The sequence below is a fragment of the Chlorocebus sabaeus genome, chromosome 9, assembly GCF_047675955.1.
Source record: "Chlorocebus sabaeus isolate Y175 chromosome 9, mChlSab1.0.hap1, whole genome shotgun sequence".
Lineage (NCBI taxonomy): Eukaryota > Metazoa > Chordata > Mammalia > Primates > Cercopithecidae > Chlorocebus > Chlorocebus sabaeus.
In genome coordinates this window covers 24,389,538-24,410,936 of record NC_132912.1, presented here as the reverse complement: position 1 = coordinate 24,410,936, position 21,399 = coordinate 24,389,538, and the positions used below count along the sequence as shown (strand labels likewise).

Below are 21,399 nucleotides of genomic sequence, written 5' to 3'. Positions count from 1 at the left end.
AGTCAAAAGCTATATGTGAATTTCCAAGTACATGGGGAGTCAGTGCCCCTAATCCCTGTATTGCTCAAGGATCAACTCTACTCTATGAGGTAGGTATTTACAGAAAGGGCTCAGAGATTGATTAACTTGCCCAATGTCACAAACAAGGTAACTAATGGAACCCAGATGAGGTGACCCTGATTACTCTACTGGCTGCTTCTGGGTACACTTAGTGCCCTCTTTATTGGGGGTGGGGTTGTGGGAGCAGCTGTAGCTACAGGTATGAATGGCATGGGATAGGGTGGAATAACTTCTGTAGAGAGAAATACGCCACTGTGGCTCCAGCTTCATTGCTGGAATGTTCAAGGGACCACTACGTGGTTATTAATGGAATCTTATTATTACAGTTACTGCTCTCATGAGAGACCTTCCCCCTTTTCAAACTGTCAATTTCTAGTCATCCCTCAAAACCCAAATCAAATGCTACTTTTCATTAAAAATTCTCCAAGTTATCCAAATGAGATCTTTGTCTTTTTTACTTTTTCGTACATTGTAGTGGTTAAGTATGTAGGTTCTACAGATAGGCTGCTTGGGCTCCAGTCTTGGCTTTGCTGGTTGGTGTGTTAGATACTGCCTAGCACAGAGTAAGTACTTAGCAAATGTTAGCTGCTATGGTGATGTTTGCATCATACCCTGGGTTAAGAGTTTCTTACATCAACCAGGCACAGTGGCTCACACTTGTAATCCCAGCACTTTGGGAGGTCAAGCTGGGTGGATCACGAGGTCAGGAGTTCGAGACCAGCCTGGCCAACATAGCGAAATCCCGTCTCTACTAAAAATACAAAAATTAGCCAGGTGTGGTGGTGCGTGCCTGTAGTCTGAGCTACTCAGGAGGCTGAGGCAGGAGAATTGCTTGAACCTAGGAGGCATGAGGTTGCAGTGAGCCAAGATGGCACCATTGCACTCCAGCCTGGGTAGCAGAGTGAGACTCTGTCTCAAAAAAAAAAAAAAAAGAGTTTCTTACATCTATGCCTTCTCCATTAGAACACAAACCCCTGGATGGCAGAAGCCAACCTTAGTCTCATTTCAAAGCATCTACAGAACCCAGATTCTTTTCTCTACTCACTCTGCTAACACTCCCATCTTCCTGGATTACTGCAAGACTCCTAACTGGTCTCCCAGCTCCTGTCCATGCTGCTTTTAGTCTGTTCCAAACCTAGTAGCCAGAATAGTCTTTAAATCTGAAGTGGCGCCACTGATCCTAACTCTGCAATGTAGTAGCATTCTCTTTCCAATGTGGCCAGTGGAGCCAGAGTCTTTGTTTTGGAAAAGCCATATAATATTTGGCCTGTTAACTTTCTGACATCATTCCAATTGCAATGACCTTTTTGCTGTTCCTTGAATGCTCCAGGCATGCTCTTTCTCTGGCTTTTGCACTGACTGTTCCTCTGCCTGGAACTGTCTTCCCCCAGATATCTGCATGGCTTACATCTTCGCGTGTTCCAGGTCATGGCTTGAAGGCTGCCTTCTCAGTGAGGCTCCCCCGTCCATCCTTCATAAAATTACAACTCTCCCATCTTCATGTCTTCAGCACTCTCTGTATCCCTTCTCCTGCTTTATTTTTCTCCACAACACTTATACCATCTAGTATATATTTTATTTCTTTATCAGCTGCCTCCTCCAACAGAATGGAAGCTCCAGAAGCTCAGAGGTTTGTGGCTCTTTTATTAACTTAAGAGTGCCCGGTACATACTTGGTGAGCATCTTTTTTTTTTTTTTTTTTTTTTTTTTTGAGATGGAGTTTCGCTCTGTTGCCCAGGCTGGAGTACAGTGGTGCGATCTCGGCTCACTGCAAGCTCCGCCTCCCAGGTTCACACCATTCTCCTGCCTCAGCTTCCCGAGTAGCTGGGACTATAGGCGCCTGCCACCACGCCCAGCTAATTTTTTTGTATTTTTAGTGGAGATGGGGTTTTATCGTGTTAGCCAGGATGGTCTTGATCTCCTGACCTCGTGATCCACCCGCCTCGGCCCCCAAAATGCTGGGATTACAGGCATGAGCCACTATGCCTGGACTTTTTTTTGTTGTTGTTGTTGAGACGGAGTCTCACTCTGTCGTACAGGCTGGAGTGCAGTGGCACGGTCTCTGCTCACTGCAACCTCCACCTCCCGGGCTCAAGTGATTCTCGTGCCACAGCCTCCCAAGTAGTTGAGATTACAGGTGCCTGCCACTACACCTGGCTAATTTTTGTATTTTTAGTAGAGACAAGGTTTCACCATGTTGGCCAGGCTGATCTCGAACTCCTGACCTCAGGTGATCCGCCCACCTCGGCCTCCCAAAGTGCTGGGATTACAGGCATGAGCCACCACGCCTGGCCGGTGAGCATTTCTTAAAAGAATGATTTTCTTTCTTTCCACCTAATAAAGCACCTTGTACATTGCTGGCATTGGTATGTAGTTTTAATTGAGCTTTTACTTTTAAGAAGGCTCCTATAGGCTGGGCTTGGTGGTTCATGCCTGTAATTCCAGCAGTTTTGGAGGCTGAGGTAGATGACCACCTGAAACTTGAGACCAGCCTGGGCTACATAGTGACCCCCGCCCCTACAAAATTAACAACAACAACAAAATCCAAGTGTAATTGATAGTACACACCTGTAGTCCCAGCTCCTTGAGAGGCTGAGGTGGGAGGATCGCTTGAGCCCAGGAGATTGAGGCTGTAGAACTATGACTATACCACTGCACTCCAGCCTGAGTGACAGAGCACGACCCTGTCTCTTAAAAAAAAAGACTCCTACATTATGTGGTTCCTTTTATGAACCAAATGAAAGCACAAGAACGTGCCTAGCCCTAGAATCAAGAAAGGCCAATTACTGAATCAAAGCATAGAGCATCTTGTTCCAAGGGAACTTTCTTTTCCAGGGACATCCTCAGGTGCACTGACCTTAAGCACTGGTCCTCTGCCTCGTCCACAGCATGGATTACATCAACATCTGGTTGCTAAACTGACCATGGTTGGTACCAGAGTGTCCCTGGGGCAGGAGAAGGACAGGACACTGGTGTGGGAAGTCCTTGAATGAAGTGACCGGGGATGTATGTGCAGAGTGGCACGAAGGCATAAGAAAAGATCACCCTCCGAGATCCGAGCACCATGGCAGAGGTCAGATGTTGAGTCTATGTGCATTTCTAAGGGTGTCCAGCTGGGGGATGAGGTGGCAGATGAGGTGATTCAGAGATCAAGTAGGGATCAAAAATAAGAACGGCAAAGAATAGCGGGAGAGAGAGATCTGGGTCAGGAGGAAGGCTCCAGAGTACTTCAGTGAGGTCCAGGCTAGTCACCTGTGCTGGGATTCAATCCTCTTGTTTCAGGACACGATCCAGGCCAGACCTCTGACTTTCCTCCCTGCAAGGGCCTCTAAATTTTCCTGCCAATGTAAAATGACAACTTTCTATTCTCCACTGGGGACTGATTCACATGCCCTTATGTGGTGATGGTGATCACTGAAATAACAATTTCATTCTTTCTGAGGGCATGTCTCACCCTCATTCAGTGGTTCCCTGACCTGCAGCATCCATGTCACCTGGGAACTTGTAAGAAATGCAGATTCTGAGGTTCCACCCTAGATCTACTGAATCAGAAACTCAGGAGGTAGGGCTAGAAACCTGTGCTTTAACAAGTCTCCTGCTAAAGTCTGAGAATCACTGTTCTATTAAAGAAGTGTCATGAAACTAGAATGCAGCAGGTAAGGAGACAGAGACTGGCAGCAGGGGTGCTATTAATATTTTACCCAGCCGGAGGGCTCTCTGGTGGGCAGAAGTCTAGATGTGGGTATGGGAAACTGGCATTTGTGGGGTGAATCCAGGCAGAGAGCAGCAGGGACGTAGGTGCTGGGGAGAGACTGCTGGAACAGCCAGGAATCCAGGGTGGCTGGGTGTAATCAGAGTTTCATCCGGGAAGTCTTTGATTTATGGATATTTTAAAGCCAGTCCTTACATAGTTACCATGTGTCTTTAGTTATACTGAAAATTCCTTAAATACAAGAACCAGATTTTATATATTTTTAAAATAACTCATCATGGCACCTTTAGCGGTGCCAGAAACCAAACTGATTCTTAATAAATACATGAATGGAGATTTAAAAAAAAAAAACAAAAACCTGAGAGTGGTCAAACCTTGGGGAAGAAAGAGAGGGGAAAACAAATAATGTATTTTTATCATGTTAAGCTTTATATTACAGTGAGATGTTTAGCCAGGGATGTCTGAAAGCCAATTAACACCTTAGCAAATTCTGCAAATGAAAAGTTGGTGGGAATATCATTTTTAATGACATTAACCAACTTTTGAGAAGCCAAACTCAGCAGGCTGAAAATAGGAGCTTCGCTTGATAGGATGCAGTTAAATCAGTTAGATGTCAAACAACTTCCATTTGCTGAATTTGAGGATGGGGATTGAGAGTCACCGAAAAGAAAAGTAGCCATGCAAATAGAGTCTATACACAAAAAGGTTTCAAACTTTCCCCTTGCAATGCTAATAAACCAAGTTGATGTGCTGAAATAAAAACAAATTAAAGTGAATGGAAAGCTTGACAAACATAATTTTAATGTCTTGAAGAAAGACACACAATATGTTTGTGACAACTGTCATAAGCCTGACATTCCCCTCAAAGGAGACAGGAAGTAAGAAGAAGACAGGAGTACCTGTACTCATTTGTTCAGGCTGCCACAATTAAGTACATGGGGCTGTGCTAAGGCACTGAAACAACAGAGCTATTTTTATCAAGGTGTCAGCTGTGTGGGTTCCTTCTGAAGCCTCTCTCCCTGACTTGTAGATAGCTGTCTTTTTCTTATGTCTTCACATGGTCTTTTCTCTGTACATGTCTATATCCAAATCTGTTAAGACCTACACTTATGGCCTCATTTTAATGTAATCACCTCTCTAAAGTTCCTACCTCCAAATACAGCCACATACTGAAGTGTTAGGAGTTAGGACTTCAACATATGAATTTGGGAGAGGGTGGGCACAATTCCTCCCATAACAGCTCCTAAGAGGGTGGCTCAGACTCACAAGAAACCAAAGACCATCATGGTGGTGCCTTGGGGCTCTTGCCTGCTGCCGTGCACGAAAGCAGCTTTCCTGGATGGAAAGTCCGGCTCCTCCCTGCTCCAGACAGAACCTCATCTCCAGACAGGGGCCTGCTTACTTTCAAATCCATACCACAGAGCTAACTTGTGAAATCTGGATGGCAGCAGACCAGGACCTTTCAGTAACTCCTTTGCCTAAGAAGACATAATCTACCCTCCAGCAATGCAGAACGTGTAGCTTCCGATGTTCCTCTGCTGAGCCGGAAATATGAGAAACTGCCCTAAATCTCAGTTTCTGGACATCAGCAGGCAGCCTTCTGGAGGCCACTGCTAGGATGAGAATACCAAGGATGAAGTTCTACTTGGATTTATGCCATAATACTGGCTTGCATTTTAATTTTATTTCTAACATTTCATAGACTGTTCTTTAAAAGCCGGTGCTAAAAATGTGGAGGAACTTGTTAAATAAACCTAAAGGATCATATTTGAAAATTAGCTTTCAAAAAAAATTAACTCAGCCAGAAACTTTTAATTAAAAAAAGTGTGTAATATATTCTGCATTTATGAAAACAGCAGGGCGTGGTGAACAGGTTTTATTTAGATAGAGTTTTCACGGCAAAGGGAAACAAAAGATATGGATAAACAAAGTCTTTTCCCTAATACATAGTTCAGGTAACATTTTCTACTGTCTCATCTCTTGTTCCAACCAAACCACTGCAGAACATCTAAAAGTACAGCATCTGAATCCATAAATTTCCAATCTCATTCCTGGGGAAAGTGTAGAGTAGTAGCTGGTATTATTGGAACGTATTAAAAATTTTGGGATTTTGTCATTGTAAGAGAAATGACTTTTCCAATTCTCTTTTGCCATTCAGGTCTTCAACAATGAACTGCCTCTCAAATATTCCTCTCTAGCTGAAGTTACCCAACCTTCTAAGACAACTAATTAGCCAAGGACCAATCACCTGAGGGCTAAAGTAATTATCAAGACTATATCAACTTGCTCCATGTATTAAATTAGATCCCTGGAAAGCTACAGATCCCAAGTGATGGCCTTCTCACTGCATGACTTAATACTCTGTTGTTGGATTTTGAAGTTTAAAGGTAAAGATATAGCCATATGGAAAACATTGCATAAAACAACTGTGACATATAACTGCTTACTAGATAATCGGATGTCAAAAGCATTAAGATATAAGAATTGTTGGAAGACAATACCTTAAGACTTTTTTTTTTCTAACGAGCTGGTATAAACCTTGTCTTAAGTAATGCAATCCACGTAACTCCTTACATTTCTTCTTTTGTCTTATTTTCTAATATTAACTGCAATTGCAGCAATCATCTTTACCTTAATTTTTCTGGAACACATATTTTACTCAACTGTTACTTGTATTAATTCTTATTTTAATGGTTCTTTTATATTTTTATTGGTTTTATGAAGCCAGATCAAATCTAATTTGGATTTAGAAAGGTATAAATAATAGATAAAACCTGCCTACTTTCTTCTCTGTTGTCTTTGAAAGTTGATGGAGGGTGATTTTTTGAATTAGAGTATTTTTCACATCAGGAAAACAAAATTAGCTAGGTGTCTGGGTTAGGATGGGGTATCATGGGTATAGCAGAGAGAGAATGGAATCGTTCACCCTAACTTATGCAGAGAGACAATGGAATAGTTCACTCTAACGTACGCCAAGATTGATTTTCTGAAATGGGTTTGGAAATATGCTACCTTTCCAACACTATAGCTCCCTCTTCAGCATTGAAAAGTCTTAGGTTAACTTTATAAAAAGGTGACTTATACTCCAGGTTGAACAACAGCCTCGCCACAAAGGAAGAAAGAGAAACAGGAGAACCTAGGCCAAGCGTGGTGGCTCACGCCTGTAATCCCAGCACTTTGGGAGGCCGAGGCGGGTGGATCACCTGAGGTCAGGAGTTGGAGACCAGCTTGGCCAACATGGTGAAACCTTGTCTCTATTAAAAATATAAGAATTAGCCAGGCGTGGTGGCGGGTGCCTGTAATCCCAGCTACTTAGGAGGCTGAGGCACAGGAATTGCTGAACCCCAGAGGCGGAGGTTGCAGTGAGTCGAGATCACGCCACTGCACTCCAGCCTGGGTGACAGGAGCAAAACTCCATCTCTCTCTCTCTCTCACACACACACACACACACACACGAAACAGGAGAACCTAAATCTTCTCTAAGACCTCTCTCACTGCTAAGACTGTTTCCTCATCATAGTCCCTGATCACTGAAAGACCCTCTAAAATAATGGTGCCTGAGGGTTCACACCCTTGTCATTCATCATATCTTCTCCTCACTTCAGTCCATGCTTTTTTACCCATGTCCCATCTGCAAAGTAATTCTAGAAGATATAAATGTATTTTCTAGGAGATATATATATATATATTTGGTAAAGGGCATAGAATCTCTCAGGTCCCTATTAACTAAACAATTGCTTCAAAGTTTAAGAAATCTCTTCTGGAGTTTCAATCCAAGAATTTTAATTGCAAGAGATTCCTAAGGATATCTGACCAACTTTTTAACATTTTATTTATTTATTTATTTATTTTTTGAGACGGAGTCTCGCACTCTAGCCCAGGCTGCAGGCTGGGTGCAGTGGTGCGATCTCGGCTCACTGCAAGCTCCGCCTCCCGGGTTCAGGACATTCTCCTGCCTCAGCCTCCTGCCACCTCGCCCGGCTCATTATTTTTGTATTTTTAGTAGAGGCGGGGTTTCACCGTGTTAGCCAGGATGGTGTGGATCTCCTGACCTCGTGATCCGCCCGCCTCGGCCTCCCAAAGTGCTGGGATTAGAGGCGTGAGCCACTGCGCCCGGCCCGACTTTGTTTTTTAAAGTAAGCACAAATGCATCATGAATCCACACGATCTTTTACAAGAATATTCTTTCTTATGGGTGAATTGGGAGCCAAGTGAGCAAACCTGGACAAATGCTGCCTTTTTTTCAGCAAACCTCATATATGAAAATCCTAGTTGATAAAGGACAAAGTGGGGAGATGCTTATATCACAAAAGCATATTTCACTATACTGAAGACATTTTTGACATATTCCTTACTATGGTTAATTCTCAGCCCCAAATCCACGTTTTATTTAAAGATTGATTCACTTTTTACAAAACTACCTCTCAGGACATTCATCACATGAAGTGCGAGAAAACTAAGAGATAATGTTCTAGCAAATTAAAGTATTTAAGGACTCCTGCTGAGTATAAAGGACATTTATTCATTTCTTTCCCTCCCTCCCTCCCTCCCTTTCTCCCTCTCTTCTGAAATTTCCTCATAACCCTTCCTTCCTTCCCTCCCTCCCTCCCTCCCTCCCTCCCTCCCTTCCTTCCTTCCTTCCTTCCTTCCTTCCTTTCCTTCTCTCCCTCCCTCCCTCCCTCCATCCCTCCCTTCGTTTTTTTCCCATACTACTGGCCTATTTAATTTTTTTTGTGTATCAGTTTTACTTTATTGTATTTTTTTTTTTTACCATTTAGCATCAGCTCATTTTTCAAATGCGATCTTACATGAAATTGCAGTACTTATAATATAGAACTTCCATGTTCTCTAGAACATAGTTTGAAAACCACACTTCCAGCTCACTGCCAAGCCTCCAAAAGTCATCAACCTATACCTGCCAGCACTTGTCCTATTTCCTGAAACACACAGAACAGGCAGCACTACAATATCTACAAATATAATAAGTTAGGGCCCTGTGCACTCAAAGATCAGTTGCAGAGAACTGAACTGGTTCAGCCAGTTAAAAAAATGGATTTATTAAATGGCTTGCAGAATCACTGGGCTGAATCTTCACAGTAAAACTGGGTGACTATAGACCTGGTTTGGTAAAGAGGAGGCTTCCTTAAACTCTGGTCAGGTGTGATTCCAAAGCCATGCTGCCTTGATTGGACGCTGCCAGCACTGATGCAGAGTTGGGCCTCACTACACTTCAGGGCTAGAGAGATGGATGCCTGCCCCAGCAGTCTCAACCCGATCAAGCTGGTGGCCGTGCCCTGGGACCCTGGCAAATGATGCTGGGAAAAAAAAAACACAAAAAACCCAAGCCTTCACAACTGCCTTGCTTCTCACCTTCCAGACCCCAGCACATTGGATATTCCAGAAAGATTCTGCTTTCCAGTCTCAGCGGTAGCAGCAGGTGCACTAGGAAGAGACTGGTATGGGTGATTCCAGCCAGACACCCTATCCACCCACTCCCAGCTACCTAGGCCAAGGAGCTGGTTCTGATGCTAGAGAGAATGCTCTGACAGTTTTGTTGTTGTTGTTGTATTTTCTTTTCTTTTCTTTTTTTAAATTATACTTTAAGTTCTAGGGCACATGTGCACAAGGTGCAGGTTTGTTACATATGTATACATGTGCCATGTTGGTGTGCTGCACCCATTAACTTGTCATTTACATTAGGTATATCTCCTAATGCTATCCCTACCCCATCCCCCCGCCCCACGACAGACCCCACTGGGTGATGTTCCCCACCCTGTGTCCAAGTGATCTCACTGTTCAATTCCCACCTATGAGTGAGAACATGCGATGTTTGGTTTTCTGTCCTTGTGATAGTTTGCTCAGAATGATGGTTTCCAGCTTCATCCATGTCCCTACAAAGGACATGAACTCATCCTTTTTTATTGCTGCATAGTATTCCATGGTATATATGTGCCACATTTTCTTAGTCTAGTCTGTCATTGATGGACTTTTGGGTTGGTTCCAAGTCTTTGGTATTGTGAATAGTGCTGCAGTAAACATACGTGTGCATGTGTCTTTATAGCAGCATGATTTATAATCCTTTGGGTATATACCCAGTAATGGGATGGCTGAGTCAAATGGTATTTCTAGTTCTAGATCCTTGAGGAATCGCCACACTGTCTTCCACAATGATTGAACTAGTTTACCCTCCTCCCAACAGTGTAAAAGTGTTCCTATTTCTCCACATCCTCTCCAGCACTTGTTGTTTACTAACTTTTTTTTTTTTTTAATTTATTTATTATTATTATACTTTAAGTTGTAGGGTACATGTGCACAAAGTGCAGGTTTGTTACATATGTATACTTGTGCCATGTTGGTGTGCTGCACCCATCAACTCGTCATTTACATCAGGTATAACTCCCAATGATCACCATTCTAACTGGTGTGAGATGGTATCTTATTGTGGTTTTGATTTGCATTTCTCTGATGGCCAGTGATGATGAGCATTTTTTCATATGTCTGTTGGCTGCATAAATGTCTTCTTTTGAGAAGTGTCTGTTCATATCCTTTGCCCACTTTTTGATGGGGTTGATTTTTTCTTGTAAATTTGTTTAAGTTCTTTGTAGATTCTGGATATTAGCCCTTTGTCAGATGGGTAGATTGTAAAAAAATTTTTCTCATTCTGTAGGTTGCCTGTTCACTCTGACGGTAGTTTCTTTTGCTGTGCAGAAGCTCTTTAGTTTAACTAGATCCCATTTGTCAATGTTGGCTTTTGTTGCCATTGCTTTTGGTGTTTTAGTCCTGAAGTCCTTGCCCATGCCTACGTCCTGAATGGGATTGCCTAGGTTTTCTTCTAGGGTTTTTATGGTTTTACGTCTAACATTTAAGTCTTTAATCCATTTTGAATTAATTTTTGTAAAAGGTGTAAGGAAGGGATACAGTTTCAGCTTTCTACATATGGCTAGCCAGTTTTCCCAGCACCATTTATTAAATAGGGAATCTTTTCCCCATTGCTTGTTTTTGTCAGGTTTGTCAAAGATCAGATGGTTGTAGATATGTGGTATTATTTCTGAGGGCTCTGTTCTGTTCCATTGGTCTATATCTCTGTTTTGGTACCAGTACCATGCTGCTTTGGTTACTGTAGCCTTGTAGTGTAGTTTGAAGTCAGGTAGCATGATGCCTCCAGCTTTGTTCTTTTGGCTTAGGATTGTCTTGGCAATACGGGCTCTTTTTTGGTTTCATAGGAACTTTAAAGTAGTTTTTTCCAATACTGTGAAGAAAGTCATTGGTAGCTTGATAGGGATGGCATTGAATCTATAAATTACCTTGGGCAGGATGGCCACTTTCACAATATTGATTCTTCCTATCCATGAAAATGGAAAGTTGCTCCATTTGTTTGTGTCCTCTTTTGTTTCGTTGAGCAGTCATTTATAGTTCTCCTTGAAGAGGTCCTTCACATCCTTTGTAAGTTGGATTCCTAGGTATTTTATTCTCTTTGAAGCAATTGTGAGTGAGAATTCACTCATAGTTTGGCTCTCTGTTTGCCTGTTATTGGTATATAAGAATGCTTGTGATTTTTGCACATTGGTTTTGTATCCTGAGACTTTGCTGAAGGTGCTTATCAGCTTAAGGAGATTTGGGGCTGAGATGATGGGGTTTCTAAATATACAATCATGTCATCTGCAAACAGGGAGAATTTGATTTCTTCTTTTCCTAACCGAACATCCTTGATTTCTTTCTCTTGCCTGATTGCCCTAGCCAGAACTTCCAACACTATGTTGAATAGGAGTGGTGAGAGAGGGCATCCCTGCCTTGTGCCAGTTTTCAAAGGGAATGCTTCTGTTTTTTGCCCATTCAGTATGATATTGGCTGTGGGTTTGTCATAAATAGCTCTTATTATTTTGAGATATGTCCCATCAATACCTTGCTTTTGAGAGTTTTTAGCATGAAGGGCTATTGCATTTTGCCAAAGGCCTTTTCTGCATCTATTGAGATAATCATGCGGTTTTTCTCTTTGGTTCTGTTTATTTGATGGATTACGTTTATTGATTTGCATATGTTGAACCAGCCTTGCATCCCAGGGATGAAGGCAACTTGATCGTGGTGGATAAGCTTTTTGATGTGCTGCTGGATTCGGTTTGCCAGTATTTTATTGAGGATTTTTGCATCGATGTTCATCAGGGATATTGGTCTAAAATTCTCTTTTTTTGTTGTATCTCTGCCTGCTCTGACATTTTCTATGCTAGCAGCCTAAGAGCCTGACCATGAACTTACTGACCTGCTATGAAATTCTCTACTGCAAGTTTTTGTTTTTACAGTGTTACCTTTCAATCACTACAAGCCCTTAGAAAAACAAATTTAATAAATGCTTCGCTTACTCTTTTTTTTTTTTTTTTTTTTTTTGAGACAGAGTCTCTTTCTGTTACCCAGGCTGGAGTGCAGTGGCGCGATCTCGGCTCACTGCAAGCTCCACCTCCTGGGTTCATGCCATTCTGCTGCCTCAGCCTCCCGAGTAGCTGGGAATACAGGTGTCTGCCACCACATCCGGCTAATTTTTTTGTATTTTTAGTAGAGACGGGGTTTCACTGCGTTAACCAGGATGGTCTTGATCTCCTGATCTTGTGATCCACCGGTCTCAGCCTCCCAAAGTGCTGGGATTACAGGCATGAGCCACCGTGCCTGGCCTCACTTACTCTACAGAGCAATAGTTCTTTTTATTTCTTTAAAATTCATTTATCTTTTGGGCCAGGTCCCATGGCCCATGCCTGTAATCCCAGTATTTTAGGAGGCCAATGTGGGAAGATCACTTGAGGTTAGGAGGTTGAGACCAGCAGAAAACACAGCGAGACCCCGTTTCTAAAAAAAATTAAAAACAGAAAAATTAGCTGGGCATGGTGGTGTACACTTGTAGACCCAGCTACTCAGAAGGATGAGGTGGGAGGATTGCTTGAGTCAAGGAGTTCAAGGCTGCAGTGAGTTTTGTTTGTGGCACTGTACTCCAGCCTGGGCAACAGAGCAAGACCCTGTCTCTAAAATAAATAAATAAATAAATCTTTGAATATTCAAGAAATAACTGTCACATTCAGACAGTCTCACATTAGTCTTACAGTTGTTTCCTCCTTCGTTTTCATCTTTAGAGATAGACAATTCCTCAACTCCTTTGCCCTGATTTCCTACTCAGCCTTGCATGTACACAGGATGGAAGATTCTGGCAATTATGAGACTTCTTTTCCTTAAATTCCCATAGGGAATGATAAGCCTCAAAGTTAATCATGTTGGAATAAAAGAACAGCCACATAGATGTTCAATAATGCACCCCGCCGGGGGACTTCCCCCTCTAACCAGTCTAAAATCCTTCTATGCCATTTAAGATCATTTTTGATTTTTCAGTCTGAGTGTTTCAGAGGCAGTTTGTTATGGAAATGGGAACACCTCTGACTGCTGGGCTGGTCAGTGAGGTCTCTTTTCTAAAGTCATGCATTCAGAATATGGTCAACAAAGGAATCTGTCTGCATCAAGAAGTGGCTGATGTTGTTCCTGTTTTCACATGAGTTTTATTTTCAAATTCCTGAGGGCTCACAGAAGAGTGGGAACATCTTGTGGCTACCCTTTCCCCGAAGGCCGACTACGCAGCGGCCAGACACCAGCCCCCGCCCATGGTCACATTCCAGACAGGCATTTCTAAGACAGCACCATGATTAAAAGGAAACTACTCCATCATTAAGACTCCAGACCTAATATCAGCAGGACCATTTTTCACGAAAATTATTTCTGCAACCAAATTCTATTGGAAGGCGGTTTTCACTTTACTTTTTAGTCTTCCTTTCTCCTGGTCTTCTCTGTTTTCACTGAAGAGAGAGTAAAGGAGAAGTGGCATAAATTCCATTGAAAAGAATTTCAGCTGGGCTCTGGATGAGAGGAAAGGGCAGGGAACCAACCGCTCTGTGGAAGTAGAAATTTAGACACGATAGGTTGTTGGAACCTGGTGATGGGACGAGTCAGTGCTGCTGAACCCATCAATTTCTTTCTTTACCTTTCTTCTTTGTAAATTTCTAGGCTCTCAGCCTCAGAAAGGACTTGTGTGTTGCTGTCACTTGGCTCTGTCTGAATGGTAAAATGCTTCTTTCAAATGAGAAGTAGACACCTTGCATCCCAGGACAGCACCCGAGAGAAACCATTACACAGACACCAGTGATGTATATGACGGGTCCAAAACATGGCCACTGTTCCCCATTCTCTCTCTTGCATGTCTTCTAACAGCATCTGCGAAATGCACCGTGCTCAGCCTTCCTGCATTTCTCCCAGCCCCCAAATACCCTGAAGCAATAGAAATGAGAAATTATTCAAGTGGAGAAACTAAGAGTCAGGCAGGTTTATCTCCAGGCACAGGCAGACTGAAGTGAGGGAAGGTTTCCTCCCCTCTCAGGAGCCGGAGTGGTGTGAGGATTTCATCTTGTCCTGGCTCCACCCTCAAGGTGCCTTTCTGTGCTGCCTGAGCTGGGGAAGGACTCCAGTGACAAACTGTGGCACCATGCGCCAGAGTACAGGCCGGGAGCTGGGCTTTCCTCACTCTCCTTCCTCCAGGCCCTATGGCTGGGGACTGGCAGTAACAGTATCTGATACGCCTGGGGTGACATGAGGGGCCAGCACTGGGGTGAGGTCAGCAAGGCACATACTTCCAGTGCAAAATTTAAGGATCTCCCAAACACTCAGTTACAATGATAAATAATGTCTTTGTGCAATATTTTTAAAAAGCAAAATTAATGCAATAACCCATGACAAAACAAAACTAAATAGCGGCTTCCCAGGTAATCCAGCAGTCATGTTCCTTGGTATCTACCCAGAAGAACTGCAACGTATGTTCACACAAATACCTGCACGTGAATGTTTATAGAGCATTACTTATAATTGCCGAGACTTGGAAGCAACCACAATATCCTTTGGAAGGTGAATAGACAAATAAACTTGTAGTATATCCAGACTATAGAATATTATTCAGGCTGGGCATGGTAGCTCACGCCTGTAATCCCAGCACTTCGGGAGGCAGAGATGGGCAGACTCTTGAGCCCAGGAGTTTGAGACCAGCCTGGGTAATAAGACGAAACCCTGTAGGTACAAAAACTTAGCCAGGCATGGTGGCACATGTCTGTAGTCCCAGCTATTCAGGAAGCTGACGTGGGAGACTCATCTATGCCTCAAGTTGAGGCTGCAGTGAGTTGTGATTGCACCACTGCACTCCAGCCTGGGTGACAGAATGAGACCCTGTCTCAAAACACAACTTAACATAACACAACACAACACAACAAAACAGAAAAACAGATTATTCAGATGTGAAAAAGAAATGAGCTATCTAACCATAAAAATATATGGAGAAAACATAAATGCATATTATTAAGTGGAAGAAGCCAATATGAAAAGGCTACATGCCATGGGATTCCAACTACAAGACATTCTGTAAAAGGCAAAACTATGGAGACAATGAAAAGATGAGCAGTTGGTGAGTGGTTAGCCAGGAGGAAGGGATGAATAGGCAGAGCACAGAGGATTTTTAGGGCAAGTGAAACCATTCTGTATAATACCATAATGGTGGATACACGTCATGACCTTTGTTCAAATCCTAAGTGGAAGAAGCCAATATGAAAAGGCTACATGCCATGGGATTCCAACTACAAGACATTCTGTAAAAGGCAAAACTATGGAGACAATGAAAAGATGAGCAGTTGGTGAGTGGTTAGCCAGGAGGAAGGGATGAATAGGCAGAGCACAGAGGATTTTTAGGGCAAGTGAAACCATTCTGTATAATACCATAATGGTGGATACACGTCATGACCTTTGTTCAAATCCACAGAATGCACAACACTGAGTGAACCCCAAAGTAAACTATGGACTCTGGGTGATATCAATGTGTTGGTCTCATTTCATTGACCGTAACAAACGTACCACTTTAGTAGGGGATGCTGATCAAGGTGGGGGCTGTGCATGCGGGGAGGCCAAGGGTATATGGGAACTGTCTGTACTTTCTCCTCGATCTTGTTACAAACCTAAAAAGTTGCTCTCAAAAAATAAAATGATAAAAAAAAAATCCATGATGAACAAACCATCAACATTTTAAACAAAGGCAAGATCAACAGGGCTTCATGGGAGAACTTAAAACTCTGTGGATTGAGATAAAGTGACAATGTACAGATCCCAAAAGACACCCAGGGCTTCCAGATGGCATCAACAGCGGGTTTCCAGGGGGTTACAGTTCAAAGTATCCAGCCTACATATCTGAGGCTCCATAGACTTGCAGCTGTGCTTCTGGGCCACCCAGGTGCTGGGAGACACCCCTGCTCATGGCCGGGGCTCTCTGGGGAGCACTGTTTATCCCAGGAACCCATGCGTCTGTGTGTTAAATAAGGCCAGGAGGCGGGGAGTTTCCCAAAGACTAAGCTGAGCAAGGCCTCTGGCAGGGAAACTGCATTTACACTTGCTGTGACTCACATTTTCCTTTCTATTTCCCGTCCAGGTTCAACTGAATTACGCCATAAGGGCCAGGTGCGGCTTGGGGGACATTCCTCAATCGGCCACAAAGAGGCGGTCAAGGGCAACATCAACCCAGCTGGCCCAGTGCCAGCCTCATTTTCTGGAACCAGAGCTTCCCTTCGCTTTGGCAAGAAACTGCTCATTTCTCTCCTCTCCTCTTACTGTGTTCCTTTGTTTCTATCCAGGAGCAGTGAAAAATGACAGGTCAAAAAGCCCCTCACAGGGAGGGCAGAATAAACAGGTCAGATGCATTTTTCAGCCTGCTGTGACAGCACACCAGCACTCTACAGCAAAGGATGCTGAGTAAAATGGAGCAATTTGCAGAAGCGTGGCCACCCCTGTGCGAAAACACCCGCCACCCTCAGCCATTCCTTGGGCAAGCCGGCCTTAGCTCCTGCAGTCTCTCTGCCCCAAGGCTTGGTTCCTGAACCCAGCAAGTCTCAACCTGCACTGCCAACCGTTCTTGGCTGCAGAGGAAATTCCTTCCTTTAAGACAAAAGATCCATTATCCAACAGAGTCAAAGTTCCCCAGGTATGGGGGGAGGCGGAGAGGCATTTATTCTTATCTTCATTTTGGTTTGCAAAGCCGAGGTTATCTTTATAGAGACCTGAGCTTCACTCATTTCCTTCAAGCACAAAGGAGAAATCCCATTCCTTGCCTGGCTCCTAAGTGTGAGTAGAGTTAAGAAAGCACAAGTTTCAGGCCAGGCGTGCTGGCTTATGCCTATAATCCCAGCATTTTGTGAGGTCGAGGTGGGAGGATTACTTGAGTCCAGGAGTTCCAGACCAGCCTGGGCAACATAGTGAGACCCTGCCTCTATAAAAAATAAAAAATTAGCCAAGTGTCTGGGTGCGTGCCTGTTGTCCCATCTACTCAGAAGGCTGAGATGGGAGGATCCCTTGAACCTGGGACGTCGAGGCTGTAGTGAGTCATGATCATGCCACTGCACTCCAGCCTGGGTGACAGAGCAAAACTCTGTCTCAAGAAAAAAAAAAAGAAACCACAAATTTCTTGCATCCAGAAAGAAAACCCCAGCCTGGTGATGGTGTGGAAGTCTGTGTCATCTTGACACTGTCTTGGCCAATGATGCTCTTTGGGTGTGTCCCTCCTGTGTGTGTCCTTGTCCCTTCATTTGTAAGATGATGTTAATGGGAACTGAAGCCCTGCACTTCCCACTGCTGCTATTTAATTAACTGTGTGAGCTCAAACAGGCAAACACACACATCAACAAAAAGCACATTTTCTGTGGTCTTCTCTCATTTACACAACGAGGACCTTAGATTACTAAGATCAAGTACACAAAATTTAATGTTAAATATTCACATTGATAATACAAATAATAACAAAGTTGTGGGTGTGTTTTTTTTTTGATGGAGTCTTGCTCTGTCGCCCAGGCTAGAGTGCAGTGGCACGATCTTGGCTTACTGCAAGCTCCGTTTCCCGGGTTCATGCCATTCTCCGGTCTCAGCCCCCTGAGTGGCTGGGACTACAGGTGCCTGCCACCACGCCTGGCTAATGTTTTGTATTTTTAGTGGAGATGGGGTTTCACCGTGTTAGCCAGGATGGTCTCAATCTCCTGACCTTGTGATCCACCCACCTTGGCCTCCCAAAGTGCTGGGATTACAGGCGTGAGCCACCACGCCCGGTCGGGTTTCTTTTAGGACAGCTAGGACAATGTCTGAATCCAGTCTGTTTGGGTCATTATCTGCAGCTACGGAAACAAAATCAGGACACCTTCTGTCATATCTATCTTCTTCTTTCTTCTCCCAGCAAGGCATTTGCTCAGTTTTACATGGCGGAGTTCAGCTGTCTTTTGCATGCACCAGACTCTGAAGGCTTTTGCATGTTGACCCTTTTCCTGTCCCCTCTTAGCCCCAAGCCCATCTGTTTGTAAACACAGGTACCCAAATCAGAACCTTAACATGGCAGTGAAGCATAAGAAACATCTGCCCAGTTGACAGAGAGGTCTAAATCCTCACGACTTGTCCATTTTGTTAAAGGGCCAAAAAAAAAAAAAAAAAAAAAAGAAAGAAAGAAATTTAAAAAGCCACGCAAGATAGAAAGTGAACTTCCAAAACAAAAAAAGGAAATGATATGTGGTAAAAGCATAAAAAGAATCCTTCTACCTTTCAGAAAAGCTGTGTACTACACACACCAAGCCCCTCTATCCTTTCACGCGGTAGTGGGGACAGCCTCGTGTTCAAGGTTCTTATGAATAGTCATGGAGATGCTGGCCACGTTGTCCCTTTGTGTTCTGGAGCCACTCATCTCCTCCACTGAATTACCAGACAGGTGCAGCAGGGCTGGTGGAAACCCACAGCACTGGGTAAAAATGCCAACTGTCCTGGCCTCCGGGACTGGAGAAGAGGTTTGCAAGGTGACAAGAGGATCATTCTGTGGCCAGTTCCTCACAATTTACTGTAGACCAGTGGTCCCCAATTTTTTTGGCGCCAGGGACCGGTTTCGTGAAAGACAATTTTCCACTAATGGTTTTGGGATGAAACTGTTCCATCTCGGATCATCAGGCATTAGTTAGATTCTCATAAGAACATGCAACCTGGATCCCTCACTCGTGCAGTTCACAATAGGGTTCAGCTCCTATGAGAAGCTGATGCCACAGTTGATCTGACAGGAGGCGGAGCTCAGGCAGTAACCCTCGCTCATCCTCTGCTCACCTCTTGCTGTGTGGTCTGGTTCCTAACGGGCCACAGGACTGGTAGTGGTCCATGGCCTGGGGACTGGGGACTCCTGCTGTATAGTAGCAGGAACATAGGTAAAATACTACTAGCCCCTTGGCTTGAATTACTAATCTCAACCACTTCTGAATGTGCCCAGACTCAAAGCCAGCTTGCACTTGATCTGATTACCCATCAGGCAAATCCTCAATGCTTGATATTAAACCAATGAAGTTTCCCAGTACTAGAGTATTTGCAAATCAATATCAAATGAATGTTGAATGAAAGGGTATAGGTTCAGAAGTATAACAAGACACGCATTCAGTAAGAAAAGGGCATCAGAAACTGCCTTCTAAAGCTTACCCAGAGATCTTTCTTTCGTCTGGTTGGTTGACCTCACCACGGGAAGGCTTGCGCGAGTCCGGCTGCCTCTGGAAAAAGGGGTTGGAGCATCCCCCTCAGACATGGCTTCCAAAGAATCAGCGGACGTCTCTGATAAATGCTCGACCGGGTCACCCAGACTGGGTGGTTGAGGACTGTGAGACAGTTTGGGGCTCCTTGTCTGCAAAAGACATTTTAAAGAAAGTGGGAAAATAGACTATTATTAATCATGTTGAAAATATGTCCAATGCCATCTCTATTAATCTGGAAAAATAATATGGCAAGGGGGAAGAGTTCATCAGAAGGGTTAGATAGAGAAAACTAAAGACCTAGTGGGTCAAAGTATCAGTTGTGAAAATTACCGGAAAATAACATTGCCCTTAAGTGTTCCATTGTATTGATTGATTGATTGATTGATTGCCAGAGTGCAGTGGCATGGTCTCGACTCACTACAACCTCTGCCTCCTGGGTTCAAGCAATTCTTGTGCCTCAGCCTCCTGAATAGCTGGGACTACAGGTGCGCTCCAACATGCCTGGCTAATTTTTGTATTTTTAGCAGAGATGGGGTTTCACCATGTTGGCCAGGCTTTGAGTACTTTGAGTACTCTTGAACTCCTGACCTCATGTGATCCACCTGCCTTGGCCTCCCAAAGTGCTAGGATTACAGGCGTGACCTGCCGCACCTAGTCTCCATTAAGATTTTTATTATTTGACTTATGTGGTCCATTTTGAACAGGGGGTTTAGGAGAAGTCACATTATAGGAAAGCAATAGCAAACAATTCCTTTTGCCAGACAAATTCTAACAGTGCTTTCACAACAGAGGGGACTGTATACTTTTCTATGCACCCAAGATGGATGAGGTACTCATACCAGAGTAAATTGTACACAACTGGCCCTTAAGAGTCTCATACCAAGACTGTTTCCACAATCAGTAAACTCACATTGCGAGGGAGATATTTATTTTATTTTATTGTATTTTATTTCATTTCATTTGATTTCATTTTTCTGAGATGGAGTTTCACTCTTGTTGCCCAGGCTAGAGTGCAATGGTGCCATCTTGGCTCACTGCAACCTCCACCTCCTGGGTTCAAACAGTTCTCCTGCCTCAACCTCCCAAGTAGCTGGGATTACAGGCATGTGCCACCATGTTCAGCTAATTTTTGTATTTTTAGTAGAGATGGGGTTTTGCCACATTGGCCAGGCTGGTATTGAACTCTTGACCTCAGGTGATCCACCTGCCTCAGCCTCCCAAAGTGCTGGGATTCCAAGGTGCGAGCCACCATGCCCGGCCTTATTAATAATTTTTGAACAAGGTATGCTGACAATTCTTTAGCCAGTCCGGCCTCGAGGTTTGGGCTACAAATTTCTTTCATGGATGCCCAAGGTGTGCCCGATACTCTGGCAGTACCCTTTGAGAATCGGATAAGCAGTTTCTTGCTAAAAGTACAAGAAGACCCCTCTCAACAGCATCAATTGTATTATTCAGACAATCACACCTTCCTATGCGCCTCTCAGGACCTTCCCATAGAGGAAAGCAGGGATAAGGTCAGTACCTTCTGCCCTGTGTTTCTTAAGGGATGAGGCTTCAAGATGACTGGGTGTTCCACGGGAAACTCAGCTCAGATTACATGCCAATATCATGACCAGAAGGAACATGCATTAACAGTCAGATTGTCTCCTTTGGTTAATTTTTCTGTGTAAATCCCCAAAGTGGTGTATTCCTAGATTTATTTTTTACAAAGTCCACTTCTGTTATGGGGATCTGGCTTTGACACACATTACAAGTATTTGGCCAGGAAAATTATCCCTAAATCACTGCCCAGTTCACCAAGATTTAGACAAATTCATGTGGTCCTCAGTGAAGTAGCTTCCTCTTTACCGTGCTCAGCAGAATATCAAGGTATGATGTCCTCATCCCTGACATTTTTTTTTTTAAAAAGAAGATAGATTCAGTTTAGCAAAATAGCCAAGAAATAATATTACTTTAAGCAACATGGCTACATTTATAACCTCTGCTGTATGGTCATCTTTGTAGCTCACGGCAGAAACAATACATTTGATGAGT

The 21,399-nt window shown here is 43.6% G+C and overlaps 1 protein-coding gene across 14 annotated transcripts in view; it reads right to left on the bottom strand.

Annotated features, from left to right (window-relative positions):
- Positions 1 to 21,399, bottom strand: part of KIAA1217 (KIAA1217 ortholog) — an 850,300-nt gene that overhangs the window by 149,321 nt on the left and 679,580 nt on the right. For all 14 annotated transcript variants that reach the window (XM_073018799.1, XM_008002527.3, XM_073018795.1 and 11 more), the window contains one exon: positions 19,316 to 19,514. In XM_073018799.1, coding sequence (XP_072874900.1) covers positions 19,316 to 19,514 — 199 coding nt within the window. The remainder of the gene's footprint in view (positions 1 to 19,315; positions 19,515 to 21,399) is intronic.